General features: G+C 40.0%; 2 protein-coding genes across 2 annotated transcripts in view; one reads left to right on the top strand and one right to left on the bottom strand.

Annotated features, from left to right (window-relative positions):
* The window catches only part of LOC139945830 (glycogen debranching enzyme-like), a 57,676-nt gene that overhangs the window by 28,791 nt on the left and 10,352 nt on the right, over nucleotides 1–18,533 (top strand). The window contains exons 10-18 of the mRNA XM_071943298.1: nucleotides 522–645; nucleotides 1,536–1,699; nucleotides 3,263–3,364; nucleotides 5,024–5,179; nucleotides 5,683–5,833; nucleotides 5,954–6,188; nucleotides 7,470–7,735; nucleotides 17,375–17,508; nucleotides 18,315–18,448. Coding sequence (XP_071799399.1) covers nucleotides 522–645; nucleotides 1,536–1,699; nucleotides 3,263–3,364; nucleotides 5,024–5,179; nucleotides 5,683–5,833; nucleotides 5,954–6,188; nucleotides 7,470–7,735; nucleotides 17,375–17,508; nucleotides 18,315–18,448 — 1,466 coding nt within the window. The remainder of the gene's footprint in view (nucleotides 1–521; nucleotides 646–1,535; nucleotides 1,700–3,262; nucleotides 3,365–5,023; nucleotides 5,180–5,682; nucleotides 5,834–5,953; nucleotides 6,189–7,469; nucleotides 7,736–17,374; nucleotides 17,509–18,314; nucleotides 18,449–18,533) is intronic.
* Nucleotides 9,698–14,332, bottom strand: LOC139946203 (uncharacterized). The gene has a single exon (XM_071943828.1). The coding sequence runs from the start codon at nucleotides 14,330–14,332 to the stop codon at nucleotides 9,698–9,700; it is 4,635 nt and encodes a 1,544-aa protein (XP_071799929.1).

The following is an 18,533-nucleotide window of genomic DNA, read 5'->3' as shown; positions in this document are numbered from 1 at the left end:
AACTTTTTTTGTATGAATTGTAGTTTTTACTGTAATTTGGCCACGAATGTAAAAAGAAATAAACAAAATAATCTATAGATGGATCTATCATAAACATTCGCTAGTAATATTGAAATGGCACCCATGCTGTACTTCATATTCTAACAATAGATATATCTCCAGTTGCCCATCTTGCACCTACATGTATTTGATCTTTGCTTAAAGTGCCTTGTGGTTCAGAATAGGATTAAATACACTGGAAGAGAAGATCCTAGGCCCAATTTCATAAACTGTGTCAGCAAAAAAACTTTCTAAGCACAGAACAATCTTGCTTAAAGCAAAAACATGGTACCAGCAGACATTCCATAAAGTTTCAGTTGTTGCAACTGGTACCCCACTCATTTTTTCGCTTATAAATTTGCTAAGCATTATTACTGCTAAACAGCTTTTTGTAAATTTGGCCCTCTGGAGTTTAGGTAAGGAAAGAATAGTAGCATTTCAAATTTTGTGATCCCTGTTTTTTTTATATATTTTTTTTCCAGTATTTTCTCGATGAAGCCCGTAGAGTTAGACCGGATCTCTACGTTGTTGCTGAGTTGTTCACGGCTTCGGAGCATGTGGACAATATGTTCATTAACAGACTGGGAATTAACTCTCTAATACGAGGTAATGTACATCGACCGTAGAACATTGTAGAATGGGAGACTTTAGAACACTAGGTGGCAGCAGACTTACCAGGTAAATGTCCATATACTTTTTTCTCAAATACTGGGGCGCGCGTGTAGGCGTGGAATTAGGTGCATAGTGGTAGAGCTGGGGATTAAATTTGATCCTTAGCTAGACCACAATGCACTTCATTCTACGGTTGGCGCTTGCGCAATGGGTATTTGCGAAAAGTTATATTGTTTATGTAGTTTAGAGAATGCGCACATTACTGGGACAATGGATTTACCTGGTTAGTCTGCTGCAACCTTGTCTCCCAAAAGTCCCCCAGAGAACGCGCTGTGTTCTCTATGTCTTGCTGTGGGGGTGACAAGCAGGTATTGCAAAATGATATCACATGATGCATATATGCGGCAAAATGGCGATGCGCAGCAAATATTTTGTACTTTTTTTGATTGGCCAATCCAAATAGTATCTGGCTTTTGGCATACACGCTTATCCTTTGATATAATTTTGACATAAATGAATATAATATAAAAAAACATTATGGGGGTGCAGATCTGGGCTGCGCAGATACGGAGTCAGTCGACATTCTCAGGGCTCTGTTGCTGTGTGAACAACTGACTGTGTTGTGATTCCATTTGTATCTGGTGTATATACAATGCTTCCGAGTATTCAGGGACCAAGTTTACACAACTGCTTAAGCACAAAATATTACTAAGCACCAAACCATTTTGCTTACTGGAAAGGGGTTACCAGCCAAAATACCTTGTTATGTGCACAGTTTTTGACAGATTCCCTGCTTAATTTTGCGAAGCAGAAATTTTTCAAGCAATATTTTTCTGCTGAAGCAGCTCTATTTAACCAGTAAATGATTTGTCTTTCCACCACAGAGGCATCAAATGCCTCAGATTCGCATGAGCTGGGACGTCTCGTGTACCGGTACGGCGGGGAGCCAGTGGGGTCATTCCTGCAACCTCATGAGAGGCCGCTAGCGCCCAGCATGAGCCACGCCCTTTTGATGGACGTGACCCACGACAACAAGAGCCCGATCATGGTAAGCAAGGGTGTCTATAGGGTGTCGTGGCTAAGAGCACCAAATTCAAACTCTGGTGTTTTTGATCAGTAGAGTGTGGGTTCGAGTTAATAATAATAATTGCGCCACAGCACCTTGTAAGCCATTACATGGTGCTATGTAAAAGGAATAGATCTCGTAATTTCAAACGCAGTCCCCCTTAGTGGCATCTCCAGTTTACCACTCTCATCAAGGCACTTATGGGCTATAGCTTTACTCTCTACATGTATGACTCAAAAGGCCACGGTGTGGCAGAGTGGGGTATGGTCACGGTGTGGCAGAGTGGGGTATGGTCACGGTTAAGCTTGGGCGATATCACGATATTATCGAATATCGCGATATTAATTTGGACACGATTTCGATATCGGATGGATTTGGTTTTAATCGAAATATCGATATATCGCGATATATCGCAATAATCGCGATAATCGCGATATATCGATATATCGATTAAATATCGCAGTGTATTTGCTAGCTGATACCCCATAGGTTTGGAGTAAAACCAGAAGAATAGGTCATTAGAACACCTCTCTTATACTAGGACTGTCTCTTCTACAACTTTCACTTGGAGTTTTAAGACTGATGATGTCAAATTTCATTAATCGCGATTATATCGAATATCGCGATATATTGTCGGCGATATATCGTGAATAAAATAAATCGATATCGCCCAAGCTTAGTCACGGTGTGGCAGAGTGGGGTATGGTTTGGTTGTATGGAGGAACACACTAGTAATAGATGTTTGTTTTGCATTGAGGATAAAGAATGTAATTTGTTTTTTACCCTTACATCAATGTGTATTTGGAACTGTATAGTGCAGGGCGAATAGTGAAATTTGGGTATTCGGTTACCGCTGGCCAACTATCCGAACTTAACCGGATATTCGAATAGGTTTTTTTCGCTGATAGAGGGCGCTGTTTAAAATAAAATAAACTATATTAAAAATATTTTTGTTTGCCGCTAGAGGGCGCTGTTTGTTTGTAATGAGATCTTATGGGCAGATTGATATTAGTTTTAGACAGTGTCACTCGGTTCATTCATAAAAATAACCGGATCTAAATATTTAACGTTGGAGATTTGCTAATTCTTTTGATCGTGATTGACTCTAAGTGAAGGAAAACTTTCGTAATCTTTGAACAATTACGTCAGAAATGTTATTGTTTTAACTCTTCACGGAGGTGAGCATAGTTATAAATACTAAATTTATGCTGTTTTATGCTGTCTTTATAGAAGTTTCTTAAGGATTCAGACAAAACATTCCTACCAGTTGTCGCCCGACGTCCGCGGATATTCGGATATTAAAGAATATCCGGTTACTTGGTTGTAATTACAGGACTATCCGGTTTATAAATAGGTATTCGCGCCCATTGCGGATATCCGGTTAAGAAAAAAAAGGCATTCGTGGTTACGGATAGGAAAACCTATTCGCCATTAACCGGATATTTGAATTATTCGCCCAGGCCTAGAACTGTATACCCAGTACTTTCTCGGGTACACTGATAGTAGACAGATTTTAAAACATGTTTTTTTATCTTGTTATTTTAGACTCGATCTGTCTATGACTTACTGCCAACTGCTGCCTTGGTGTGTATGGCATGCTGCGCCGTGGGATCAAGCAAAGGATACGATGAACTGGTACCAGAACATGTAAGTACCACACTAGTCATCAGCATGTTTAGTGTGCACCGGGGATAAAGAATATCATTTGGTTTTTTCCATAAACCGATGTGTGTAAGCACTGTATACTCAGTACTTACCCGAGTTCTGTGAAAACAAATCACAGGCAAGTTACTCGGATGGGATTTGAACCTAGGGAGCGTCAGGAAAAGACTGGTACGCTCAGGGGCATAGGAATGTTTCTGTAGTCAATCCAATAGACACCCCTCCCTCTCAAGACTGTTATTGTTGTGCTGGATGGACTGGCATGTTTTACTACACTTAAAGCCATTGGACACTTTTGATACAGACAAAAAAAAAGTTCACAGATTTACAAATAACTTACAGGGTTTACAGAAGGTAGTGGTGAAATACTTCTCTTGAAATATTATTCCATGAAATGCTTTACTTTTTGAGAAGACAGTAAAACAATATCAATTCTTGTTAACGAGAATTACAGATTTATTTTAAACACATGTCAAGACACGGCGAAACGCGCGGATACAGGGGTGGGTTTTCCTGTTATTTTCTCCCGACTCTGATGACCGATTAAGCCCAAATTTTCACAGGTTTGTTATTTGATATAGAAGTTGTGATACACAAAGTGTGGGCCTTGGACAATACTGTTTACCGAAAGGGTCCAATGGTTTTAAGGATCATACCTACATTAGGGGCAATTCAGAGTTTTCAATGTTGAATTTGTTTTAATAATAATAATAATAATAATAATAATAATGCATTTATAATGCGCCATCTATCTAGTGTACAAGACCCTATTCCGAGGCGCAGAACGAAAAAACAAAACATATACTACAAAAAAGAAATATAGAATACAATAAAAAATCATACAATGAACAATCTAAGTCAAGACATGTAACGAGCTAAGTGTATGAGGATTTAAATAAATGAGTTTTCAGCAAGTTTTTAAACAATGGAAGAGAACTACAGCAACTGATATTTTAGGTAAAGCGTTCCAAAGTTTAGGACACAGTTGTAGGTGGGTTTGTCAGTCATAACAAAATAACTGAAAATCTGGACTTGAATCAACTTCGCTTAGATCAGAAACACCATAGCTTGAGTTCAGTGACTGCTCAGCCACAGCATAATTTGAAACAGGCCTCTGATCAATCACTTCAAGCGATAGGTCCTTTATGGTTAAAGGCACTGGACACTATTGGTAATTACTCAAAGTAATTGTTAGCATGAAAACTTACTTAGTAATGAGCAATGGAGAGCCGTTGATGGTATAAACATTGTGACAAACATAGTTTTTGAGAAAGAGATAATTTTTCACTCAAATATTAAAAGATATCAGGCCTGAAGCCTTTGATTATGCATCTAAAAGCACACAAATTTGTGCAACAAGGGTGTTTTTGTTTTTTTAGATTTGTTATTTTATGCATAATATGTTGGGATACACCAAGTGAGAATACTGGTCTTTGACCATTATCAAACGTGTCCAGTTCCTAACTTAGGATTAATCTTAGGACTTAGGACGGGTTGAGTTCCGTATCCAAATACGTAGGAAACATTGAACCCATCCTAAGTTAGGACGGGTTACTCGTCCTAACTCGAGTTAGGATTAATCCTAGAGTTTCGTGAAATCAGCTGCAGTGCCTTTAACAGAAACCAATCTTTCCACTTTTCTAGATTCATGTAGTTGACGAGAACCGTCTTTACACCTCATGGAGAGAGGATGCAGATGTCACTGATGGGGAGGCAGTAGGAGCTAACCACGGCATCATCTCTGCCAAGAGGGATCTAAACATACTGCATCATATGCTCGGTGCTAAGGGATATACACAGGTAAGACACCCAGTGGTGTAACTATAGGGGGATCGGGGAAGGGGGGCACCTGCCTAATATCTGTATACCTCATGGAGAGAGGATGCAGATGTCACTGATGGGGAGGCAGTAGGAGCTAACCACGGCATCATCTCTGCTAAGAGGGATCTAAACATACTGCATCATATGCTCGGTGCTAAGGGATATACACAGGTGAGACACCCAGTGGTGTAACTATAGGGGGATCGGGGAAGGGGGGCACCTGCCTAATGTCTGTATACCTCATGGAGAGAGGATGCTGATGGGGATGCAGTAGGGGCTAACCATGGCATCATCTCTGCTAAGAGGGATGTAAACATACTGCATCATATGCTCGGTGCTAAGGGATATACACAGGTGAGACACCCAGTGGCGTAACTCAGGCCTGTGAAATCTCCGCTTTAAAGTGGATATCCGCTATAGTTTCCAGAAACCATTGTTGTGTCTAAAACGCTCTCACTTACCTCTTATGTTAATACTTACAGGTGTACGTTGATCAAGTAGATGATAACATCGTCGCCGTGACCAGACACAACCCAATGACGCACCAGTCTGTTATACTCATGGCGCGTACGGCGTTCAAACATCCTGGTAATCCCGGTTACACTGGTTATATCCCACCACTATGTGTCCCAGGTAAGATGCATAATAAAAAACATGTACACAATTCCTTACAAAAATATACATCATACACATTTCAAAAGTGTTTAAACAAAATGTAGATCTTAATCCGCTCTTTGTTCCTGCTAATCCCAGGAGTCGTTGAGGAGATCATCCTTGAAGCCTGCATGATCAAGCGAGCAGACAACCCACCCCCTAAGAGCGAGACCCACATCAACGGCCTGGGGCACTTCTCAGTTGACCTGCAGAGTCATATCCAACTGTATTCTAGCAGGATGGTGGAGCTGTCGGACCAGGGGGCGGACGGACCCTCGCCCGTACAGGAAATCGACTTCATCAATTTCCCACCTGGGAGTGTGATTGCTTTTAGGTGAGTCTGATCAAGGAGTGAGGCACTCTCAAACATGCGACAACCTTCTTAAAGGAAGTTTTTAAAAGGGGAGGCCGCGTTTTATCTACAGCCTTGAGAACAGCCTTGAGAACAATGCCTATGCCAGTGTTGAAGAATAGGCAGACGCGCACGTTCTAGCCGTAGCTGTAGTCGAAGTCACTGATTCGGACATGGCCTTAGTTTTATTGTTTACATTACACTAGTGTGGGATTCCAAAAACCAAAGGTATACTTTACCTCAAAGCGGCTGCATGAAATTGGAACCTGTTTGGTTGACTAACACTACATGTAGGTCAAAATCTGAGCCCAATTTCATAGAGCTGCTTATGCAGAAAATATTACTAATTTTCTGCCTAGCAACAAAGTTTGCAGAACCCTGTCATAGTATGCACATATGTATGCAAATTATCTGTCTACCATAATATTTGCTGGATACCAGTCTGTTTTTTTTATATATATATATATATATATATTTGGTTCAAATCCCGCTCTAGTCAATTTTTCTTTGTTCAATCCTAAATCATTTAAAAATGTACCCAGTCAGTTTCCCTTGTGGTTTATTATTTGATATCTGATATAAAAAGTCGCATCCCCTTAAGGTGATCCCCTGTCTGCCGCTTCCCAGGTTGTATCGTTACCCGGGTGTGATCCCTGGCTACACGGCAGTTTGCGGTTTAATGGCTTCTGACAGGCACCCCCGAACAAAGATATTGACAAAATTGGGAGACCACCAACATAGGGCTAGATAGCTCAGTTGGTAGAGCGCCGGCACGTTAAACTGGAGGTCGTTGGTTCAAATCCCGCTCTAGTCAATTTTTCTTTGTTCAATCCTAAATCATTTAAAAATGTACCCAGTCAGTTTCCCTTGTGGTTTATTATTTGATATATATATTATATATATATATTTTTTTCATCCACCACAATTTTGTTGTGTTTATCTAGTTTTTGTGCTTAAACAGCTCTAAGAAATAGACTGATCCATTAGGCGCCGCCCACAACGCACGTGTGTGCAAGAACACGTGCGCCTCTCCAATGCCTTTTCTGCACAACGCTGCCGCGCGAGCCTAGCATACGCACATGCATGTCAGACTTATTTGTGGGAACTTCGTTGCGTTGTGATTGGTCAATACGCAATGGGGCAGCGCTTAATGGATCGGTCTATTGGGCCTTCTTTACAACCGCAAATGGATGTTTTCGCCTCAAGCTGCTTTAAGCTGGTACGGTCTCTAAAATGTCAGAATTATTCTTGTGTTCCACCCAGGGTGACTTTGAAATCAACATCCCGTAAGGCACTGTCCGAACTCCGAAGCTGCATATCACAGTTTGGTTATCGTGTGCGAACACTCAGCGGTAACTCACCGTCCATGTCGCCCAGCACCAACTTCCACGCCATCGCTGGGAGTCTGTCGCTGGCCGATATGAACCGTGTGCTGTACCGCTGCGATGCAGAAGAGAGGGATGATGGGAAGGGATCCGGGGTGTACGACATACCGGGGAACGGCCCACTGGTGTACTGCGGCTTGCAGGGTGAGTATAATGTCATGTCAATGTACAGGTACACCACAGCCATATAACTTTTCAGCTGATCAGCTGATTTCCTCCTTTCAGAACAGTGCCTTAGAAAACTGAAAAACACTGTTAAAAAAATAAGTGTGATCAGCCGCTTCCTCTATTTTTTTTTAATTAGAAGTTGCATGTCTGGGTACAGTATTGTGTAATTTAAAGGTAGGGTCATCATTGTCACATAACCACGGGATGTGGCTCCAACCAACAAATGTAAGAAAGACGAACAAGCCATGCACTCATGAAATAAATGAACAGTGAAAGAAGCACTTCTAATTTACTATATACATCAGTATTTAATTATGAAATTCCTCATCGAACACTATCAATCAACATGTCCAATATTCTTTGGCTCTAATTACAATTCCTTGATTCAAATAAAATCTCCTCCAAAATTAAACCAAAATAATTTATCTATCCTTACTTCACCTAAATCAAAACTTCAAACCTCCAAACGTTCTGAACTTCACTTCAACTTACTATCTTCAATGAAAATCAATAAAAAAAAAACTATACTCTGTTCTCAAACTCCACAAACTTCTTTAAATGTCAATATAATAACTTGGGCTAGTAGAACCCTCCACTTAACTTCAAATCTAAATTACGTCTTAGAAAAACTTCTTATTCCAACTTCTGCTCACAACTGGAGTGTAAAACAACTCCCTTAATCTCAAATAACAATTATTTCTTTCCAACTTCTTTTCACAACTGGAGAATAAAACAACTCCCTTAATCTCAAATAGCAAAATTTCTTTCCAACTTCTTTTCACAACTGGAGAATAAAACAACTCCCTTAATCTCAATAGCAAAATTTCTTTCCAACTTCTTTTTCACAACTGGAGAATAAAACAACTCCCTTAATCTCAAATAGCAAAATTTCTTTCCAACTTCTTTTCACAACTGGAGAATAAAACAACTCCCTTAATCTCAATAGCAAAATTTCTTTCCAACTTCTTTTTCATAACTGGAGAATAAAAACAACTCCCTTAATCTCAATAGCAAAACTTCTTTCCAAAATGTATGGCTATGGAAGAAGAAAATTATTCTCCTAAATGTTAAATGTATAATGTCAGCAAATACAAAATTGCAATCCAACCTGGCTTTTACTGACTATCTACAAAAAGTGTCTTTACTCTCACGGAAGACAAAAATTACTTAATAAATTGCTCCCATCTTCCGATGATAAATTTATATATATACAAGCATAGAGTTTTTACATACAGAACCAGTGTTCCAAAATTATCGGGCTAGCTGTTCTTTCGACGGAATCCGTTCAGAGGATAAAAAGCTTGAAGCTATATCCAGTCTTCATTCTTGACAAAATTCCACATCAGTTCAAATGATTAGCTCAATCATGGTTCATCCAGTGTAGGGTGGTAGGAAGATGGAGTATCCCGATTAATGTCTGTCGTAAACTGTTTAATCCGGAACCAGTGCCATGGTTAGGAGTTCCCTTTAAACTTAAACGGTGTCTGTCTGTTATAGCTTTCTGTTGAAACAGCAAAAATCTTCAATTTGTCGCAATGATACAATTTATCAAACAAAATTCTGCATGAAGGTCCTGCAATATGTCTGACCTCCCTGATAGCAGATCTTGGAATGACCAACCACACCCTAATCTAAGGCTGCAAGGAATTCTTAAGCTCACCCAACCATGGCACCCACTCTACAGAACAATAGTCACCTCTCAATGCACACACATACACCCTACATCAGCCCACTCATGTCTTCCCAAATAAGGACTTGTTCACTCAACTGTAGTTCACTGACTGCATCACAGAACTAAATGAATATTCATTGCATCTCTAAACTCTTGACCAATAAAATAAATGAGGGAAATATAAAAAATACACATGGGTTATTTACAGTATTAGATCACTTGTGACATTTCACTCCCCCTTAAAAAAAATGTATTTATACATTTTCTCAGCTCCTTTTCGCTTCTGCTTCAGAACGACTCAAGAAATCAGCTCCTATGTTATCACTTCCCTTTATCGCTTCGATGTGAAACCTATAGGGTTGTAGGGCGAGCGCCCATCGCATTATCCTTCCGTTGGCTACTTTTGACTTTTGTAGGAATGTCAAAGGTTGATGATCAGTTTCTAGAGTGAAGTTTCGGCCATAAAGATATGGTTCAAACTTACGAACTGCCCAGATAATCGCCAGGCACTCTTTCTCCATTACCGAGTAGGATTTCTCTCGAGGAAGTAGTTTTTTGCTGGCATATGCAACTGGAAATTTTTCACCATCTTGTGCTTGTAGAAGCACTGCACCAAGACCCAAGTCTGAAGCATCTGTTCTAAGAATAAATTCTTTGTTAAGATCAGGAAGGTGAAGAATTGGTGCGCTAGTAAGCTTATCTTTAAGAGTAGAAAAAGCTTGTTGTTGACTAGCTTCCCAAGAAATTCTAGTTGGTTCATTGTTTTTGGTTTTATCAGTCAGAGGAACTGCTATAGCAGAGTAGTTTGGAATGAACCTGCGATAGTAGTTTGTCATGCCAAGAAATGATCGAAGTTGCTTTTTTGTTTCAGGTTGTTTTGCTTGTTGTATGGTGATTATCTTCTCTGGTCGAGGTTGCAATTGACCCTTTCCAACCACATGACCCAGAAATTCTACTTGTTCATGCCCAATGAAACACTTGGATGGCCTAACAGTTAAATTGGCTGATCTTAGTCTTCGAAACAATTCTGTCAGAATTTGTACATGTTGTTCCCACGATGCTGTATGTACTAATATGTCATCTATGTAGTTCACTACACAGTTCATGCCTTGAAGAAGTTTACGCATAATTCTACTGAAAGTTGCTGGGGCGTTTACTAGCCCAAAAGGCATGACAGTAAACTGGAATAATCCATCTGGTGTAATGAATGAGGTAAGAGGTTTTGTGAATTCATCTATAGGTACTTGCCAGTAGCCCTTGCTGAGATCTATCTTTGTGAAATAATTGTCAGTGGCTAGTTTGGTGAACAACTCTTCTTGATCAGGGATAGGTTCTGCATCAAATACAGTCACTTGGTTCAACTTTCTAAAGTCAACACAGAATCGATTGGACCCATCTGGTTTTTTGACTAGGACAATTGGTGACGCAAATGGTGCATTGGATGGTTCCACAACTCCCATTTTCAGCATAGTGCTTACCTCCTCCTTGATGGTGTCTCGTAAGGCATGAGGAAGTGGGTATGGCTTACTGCGTATTGGTTCATTCTTGTGTAGAGTGATGGTATGATGTCCCAATGTAGTCTTCCCTGGTAGATCTGTTAGAATATCTGGATAATTTCCTAGCAGTCTGTTAACTTCTCTGCGCTGTTCGTGATGAAGTGTTGCATTGATGTTAACATCAGCAATGGTCTCTTTGGCTGTTAGAGGATGAAGCTGTAATAATTTCTCATTAGACATCGAGTAACACTTTGGGGTTTCATTGTCACTGTTGGTTTCATTGTCACTGTTAGTTTCAGCTTCAATGACAGAAGTACACACCAATTCGAAAAGACATTGAGAAGAAGTCATAGAATTCGGGATTGTCGCCGACTCTTCGGGTCTCTCAAAGTACTTTTTCAGCAAGTTGGCATGAAATACTTTGGATTTACCGTTAAGATCAATGCGATAATCCATAGAACCAAGTTTGGCTAGGATTGGGAAAGGACCTTTCCAGTGAAGCAGCAATTTGTTTCTATCTGTGGGTAAGAGTAACAATACCTTGTCACCGACTGAAAATTCTCTCACTTTACTTCGTTTGTCGTAGTGGTGTTTATATCTAGCGCTGGACTTCTGGAGCTCTTTGTGTGCGGCTTGACAAGTGTTTTCTAGTCTCTCTCTCAAGTCAATGATGTACTGATAGGTGGTTTTGGTCTCGGTTGTACTCACTTCTCCTGTCCACAATTCTCTTAAAATAGTCATCGGACCTCTTACTTGACGACCATAGAGCATCTCAAAGGGAGAAAATCCAAGACTTTCTTGTGGCGCTTCTCTAATTGCAAATAAGAGTGGGTTAATATAGCGGTCCCAATCTCTGGGTCTTTCAACACACATACGTTTCAACATTTGTTTCAAAGTTCCATTAAAACGTTCGACTAACCCATTACACATGGGATGATAAGGAGTGGTAGTCATCCGATGAACTGAGAGAAGTTTGCACACTTGTTTCATTATCTCGGAGGTGAATTGTGAACCTTGATCTGTAAGCATTTGTTTTGGAACTCCTACTCTGGTAAAAACACTAACTAGGGCTTCTGCAACACGTTCAGCTTCGATACTAGGGAGTGGTATAGCTTCGGGATATCGTGTGGCATAGTCAATGATGGTAAGTATATATCTGTTACGTGTTTCTGTTATGGGATGAATGGGGCCAACAATGTCTACTGCAATTCTTTCAAATGGAGACTCAATTAGTGGCATACTACCAAGAGGAACCTTAGTTACCCTACCCTTAGGAACTGTTCTTTGACAAACGTCACATGATCTGCAGTAACGTGTTATATCAGCTGTTATACCAGGCCAGAAGAAATTGGTAAGTACTCGGTCTGTGGTCTTCTTAGGCCCTTGATGTCCTCCCAATAATGTTTCATGAGCCATGCGCATTACTTGTGATCGGTACTTCTGAGGAACAACAACTTGTTCGAAGACGTCACCATGTTCAACATTTGGAGCCTGGAATCGCCTGAACAACAATCCATTTCGATAGAAGAAAAATGACGTTGCCTGATTTCGACTAACCTTCTCCAACTGGTTTTCTGCAAGTTCTCTGGGTCGATGGAGACTAACATCTTCTTCTTGGGCTTTCTGTAGACTGTCAGCTGTCACTATGTCATTCATCGGCTTTGGCACCTTCAGTGGATGAAACGCCTTGTCAAGAGACTTTGTTTGGGCTCGAGTTTGGACAGCACAGACAGGGGCTGTAGTACGAGTCCAAGATTCATCTGGATCATCTGGAGAGCGTGCACCTGTAACATTTCCTATTATAAGATCATAAACTGGTTTAGTCATACACAATGCTTCAGTTTCCCCTGTGAAGAACGGAGTACTCACGGTCACCAAGGCAACAGGAACTTGCCTGGCGGTTCCGTCGATAAGAACGCAGGTCTTTATCTCACCAGTAAGTTGATCATCACTGACAAGATCATGCCTGATGACGACACCACTGCATCCGCTATCTCTGAGGACAGACACTGTGTGTTTACCAACTCTTCCCGAAGTAACTGGCATCTTCTTGAAATTCTTGTCACTACATGCAGCACTCATAATTGGTAGGAAATGACCACATTTGAGAGTTACTTGATCAATGTTTTGTCCATTACAGCATGCTCCTGGCAATGATACTTTGTTAACAACCATACAAGCAACAGTTTCAGTTTTCTCTTGATGGTCCTTAGTTTTACAAGAACAACCTTGACAAGTAGACAAGTGGGGCTGGGTTTCAAAGCAACCAGAGTTTGAGCTTTGCGGTGAGGCATCTGTTTCATTACCTGGATATGTTACCATAGAAGCAAGTTGATTTTTGTTACTATAGCAATTTTTGGCAATATGGCCAGGTCTGTGACAGTTGAAACATGTGCGGGGGGCACTGTTGTTAACTGACGTGTATCTACAATTTTTTGCCATATGACCATGTTTATGACAGATATAGCAAGTAACCAAAGGTTTGTATGAAGAAACATTTGATGATGACCCCTGTGGAACTACGTGTGATTGTACAGTTCTAGGTTCTATCCTCTTAGTCATTGTATCACTTCTCTGATTTGGATTACGAGAAGTAACAGGGTTCCCAAACATACCACCACGAGCTTCAAGATATTGTTCGGCAATAGTAGCCATAGTGGCAATGGTTTTAGGCTGTCGTTCTTTAAGAAAAAGAGCTAACTCACGACTACATCCAGCTGTAAACTGTTCTCGGAGCAGGAGATCACACACACCCTCAAAGGTTTTCTCTGCCTCTGCTAGGTCGATCCATCGAAGTAGGTAGTTCGCCAGTCGTGTGGCAAACTGAAGTCCGCTCTCTCCCCCTTCTGGTTTGGCTGTTCGAAGTTTCAAGCGGAACCCATCTGCTGTAAGCTGGAACCGTTTCAACAATGATGACTTCAGCTTCTGGTAATTGCTTGCTTCATCTGTGGGTAGTCTAGAATAAACTTCAAGAGCTTTTCCTGTTAACAATGCACTCAAATTAATAGCCCAATCTTCTTGACACCAGTCTTGACTAGTTGCATATCTTTCATATCGTTTCAAATATGCGTCTAAATCATCTTTGCTGTCATTAAAGGTTGGCAATTTAGGAGTTCTTGCTTTTTGTCTACTAACACCATTTTCTACAGAAGATTTGCTTTGACCTTGTTCTTTTACTTCAGCCCTAACTTTCTCAAATTGTATCTTTGTGTCCAAAATCTGTTGGTCTTGCCTACGAATTTCCAATTGGTGGGCCCTCTCTTCTCTAGCTAGTTTATCTTTCTCTTTCTTACTCTCATTCTCTCTCTCTTTTGCCTCACTCTCACGCTTTTGCACAAAGTCCATCAACTCTTTACCACTCAACCCGAAACTCTTGCCAGCCTCAATTAGTGTGCAGATGTCCATTTCAATTTTTGTCGCTAGCAAAAAGCATAATAAAGCAGCCAATAACAAACAGATCCCTGGTAATCTATAAATCGGTCTATTCACTTTCCATTCATTTCCTGAGTTTACATACTTGGCATGTTCGTTTTCATTTCCCGGACAAGCCCCCATAAATTTGTCACATAACCACGGGATGTGGCTCCAACCAACAAATGTAAGAAAGACGAACAAGCCATGCACTCATGAAATAAATGAACAGTGAAAGAAGCACTTCTAATTTACTATATACATCAGTATTTAATTATGAAATTCCTCATCGAACACTATCAATCAACATGTCCAATATTCTTTGGCTCTAATTACAATTCCTTGATTCAAATAAAATCTCCTCCAAAATTAAACCAAAATAATTTATCTATCCTTACTTCACCTAAATCAAAACTTCAAACCTCCAAACGTTCTGAACTTCACTTCAACTTACTATCTTCAATGAAAATCAATAAAAAAAAAACTATACTCTGTTCTCAAACTCCACAAACTTCTTTAAATGTCAATATAATAACTTGGGCTAGTAGAACCCTCCACTTAACTTCAAATCTAAATTACGTCTTAGAAAAACTTCTTATTCCAACTTCTGCTCACAACTGGAGTGTAAAACAACTCCCTTAATCTCAAATAACAATTATTTCTTTCCAACTTCTTTTCACAACTGGAGAATAAAACAACTCCCTTAATCTCAAATAGCAAAATTTCTTTCCAACTTCTTTTCACAACTGGAGAATAAAACAACTCCCTTAATCTCAATAGCAAAATTTCTTTCCAACTTCTTTTTCACAACTGGAGAATAAAACAACTCCCTTAATCTCAAATAGCAAAATTTCTTTCCAACTTCTTTTCACAACTGGAGAATAAAACAACTCCCTTAATCTCAATAGCAAAATTTCTTTCCAACTTCTTTTTCATAACTGGAGAATAAAAACAACTCCCTTAATCTCAATAGCAAAACTTCTTTCCAAAATGTATGGCTATGGAAGAAGAAAATTATTCTCCTAAATGTTAAATGTATAATGTCAGCAAATACAAAATTGCAATCCAACCTGGCTTTTACTGACTATCTACAAAAAGTGTCTTTACTCTCACGGAAGACAAAAATTACTTAATAAATTGCTCCCATCTTCCGATGATAAATTTATATATATACAAGCATAGAGTTTTTACATACAGAACCAGTGTTCCAAAATTATCGGGCTAGCTGTTCTTTCGACGGAATCCGTTCAGAGGATAAAAAGCTTGAAGCTATATCCAGTCTTCATTCTTGACAAAATTCCACATCAGTTCAAATGATTAGCTCAATCATGGTTCATCCAGTGTAGGGTGGTAGGAAGATGGAGTATCCCGATTAATGTCTGTCGTAAACTGTTTAATCCGGAACCAGTGCCATGGTTAGGAGTTCCCTTTAAACTTAAACGGTGTCTGTCTGTTATAGCTTTCTGTTGAAACAGCAAAAATCTTCAATTTGTCGCAATGATACAATTTATCAAACAAAATTCTGCATGAAGGTCCTGCAATATGTCTGACCTCCCTGATAGCAGATCTTGGAATGACCAACCACACCCTAATCTAAGGCTGCAAGGAATTCTTAAGCTCACCCAACCATGGCACCCACTCTACAGAACAATAGTCACCTCTCAATGCACACACATACACCCTACATCAGCCCACTCATGTCTTCCCAAATAAGGACTTGTTCACTCAACTGTAGTTCACTGACTGCATCACAGAACTAAATGAATATTCATTGCATCTCTAAACTCTTGACCAATAAAATAAATGAGGGAAATATAAAAAATACACATGGGTTATTTACAGTATTAGATCACTTGTGACAATCATATGGTAATGACCCCCCAAAAAATGTGTGGAATTTCTATCCGAAAGCTTACCCTCTTTGCAACCGCAAATGGATGTTTTCACCACAAGCTGCTTTAAGCTGGTCTGTCTCTAAAATGTCAGAATTATAGCTTGCTTGTTATACAGCTGGTAAATGGTAGTATGCATCCTGTGAATTATGTTGTCTGAAAAGCCCCTTTTGATTAAGAGTCAATAAAAAAACATTTGGATCTGAGAAACGATTCATGCATGGATCATTTCTTAGACTTAGGCGTTCGCAAATGCTGCGTCCAAAGATGCGGTTGGTACCCGCTGTCGCCTCACTAAACGTAGATAGATTCTATATTTACGTGAAAATACCGTAAAGGCCCGGTCACACAGGTCCCGATAATGAGAACGAAAACGAAAACGAGAAAAATGCATGCTCGCGTTTGGTTGAATTGCTCCACGCAGAATACGCCCACGCTCATTCAACCAATCGAGGGCGTGCATTTGTATCGTTATCGTTTTCGTTCTCGTTATCGGGGCCTGTGTGACCGGGCCTTAACAGTATTTTGCTGTTTTCTCAACAAGTAAACACTGTATTCAGCTGTGTGACTTCTCTTTCACAGGTGACTTTCACTGTATTTTTATTGATGCTTTTGCCAATAAATTAATATTATGTTGACAAATACCAAATGATGACCCTACCTTAATTCAAACTGCTGGTTTTGGTATTCTTACCATGCTTACTGTCTTTCGACTTTGAAGGTAAGGTAAGACATTTACAGCGTCAACAAACATCCCTCGCTACCAGAAACAAACTCATTTAATCAAGTTAGGGTACACTGTTGCTGATAATAATATTAACAATTGACCCCTTGCACGCGCGTCACACGCGGCGACTGATGCCACGCTCACCATGTTGGTGGTCAATAGCTTTACGTGTAAACGCCGCGTCGCCTACAATGGGCACTTCTATTTTTTTCTCTGAATAACAAACGTTGAAATTGACCACCAAAATGGCACATCCAAGATTATTCTGATGATGACGTCAGGTGAATTGGGTCAATTGTACGATAAGGTACAGCATCGCTATCATTAGTGATACTGCTTGTAATAGAGGTTAATAGCTGATTATTTCAAGATGGTAGATTTGTAATGGTAGATTACGTTGTTTTGTTTTACCATCAGGATTCATGTCGATTCTTAATGAGATTCGAAGCAAGAATGACCTAGGTCATCCTCTCTGTGAGAATCTACGTCAAGGAGACTGGATGACCGACTACGTCGCCAACAGACTACTCCTCCACCCAAGCACTAAAAAGGTTTGTAAAACTTTCTGAGAGTTTAATAATAATAATAATAATAATAATAATAATAACAGCCAGTATTTATATAGCGCTTTTCACACCCGAGGGCTTCTCAAAGCGCTTCCAACATTATTGCCCCTGGTCACTGAGCCTTGAATCATTCCTTAAACCATCTCAGCTCCCTGGGGGAGTATACAGTCTGTACGACAAGTATATGTTCTACTCGGCTAAATCATTCACAAGAACAATCTCTGCCCTCACAGGTACCCATTTACCCCTGGGTGGAAAGAAGCAATTATAGTTAAATGTCTTGCTCAGGGACTCAAGTGTCATGACCGGGATTCGAACCCACATGCTGCTGAACAGAAGCACCAGAGCTTGAGTTCGGTTCTCTTATCCACTCGGCCATGACACCCTTTGATGAAGTGTCCTGTAACTGTAGGTGACATGGGTGATTAGTGTGTAAAGCGCTCGCCTCACAATGCTGTGGCGCTGGTTCGATTCCCGGGTAAGGCCACGTGAGTAGTGTTGTGCATTGATATTCTCCTATGCCAACAGTTTTTTTTTCTCGGGACACACTGCTTTTCCTCCATCTGGAAAAAAAAAAAAAAAAAAATATGTCCGATGCTGAACTGCCTTTTTTATTCCCTTTTTGGTGGACAAAGAAGGCGCTGTTTGGACTAACTGGTCATAAATTGGTCACTAAATGGTGTACCTTCCTTGTTATATATTATGATGGTAATCTTCTATGGTATTCATCTCACACCCATTTCAGTCTGTGCCCCACCCATTAATTAATGTTTCTACTCATTTTGTCATAGCTTGGCAAGTGGTACCAGGCGACCTTCGCTAACCTCACCCTCATACCCAGGTACCTTATCCCGTCTTACTTTGACGCCATCATGGTAGGAGCGTACTTGGCGTTACTGGATCTCTGCTGGAAATCCATGTCAAGGTTTGAAAAGTTTTGCTTCTCATCAGAAAGGAAAATTTTAAAAAGTAACAAATTGGAAAAAATTTAAAGGCAAATAATAATAACA

This window comes from Asterias amurensis, chromosome 13 (genome assembly GCF_032118995.1).
Source record: "Asterias amurensis chromosome 13, ASM3211899v1".
Taxonomy (NCBI): Eukaryota; Metazoa; Echinodermata; class Asteroidea; order Forcipulatida; family Asteriidae; genus Asterias; species Asterias amurensis.
The sequence above is the reverse complement of the archived record's forward strand: the minus strand, read 5'-3'. Positions and strand labels throughout refer to the sequence as shown.

Bases quoted from the DNA above. Each gene is read 5' to 3' on its own strand.
- LOC139946203 (XM_071943828.1), bottom strand. From the start codon at position 14,332: ATGGACATCTGCACACTAATTGAGGCTGGCAAGAGTTTCGGGTTGAGT.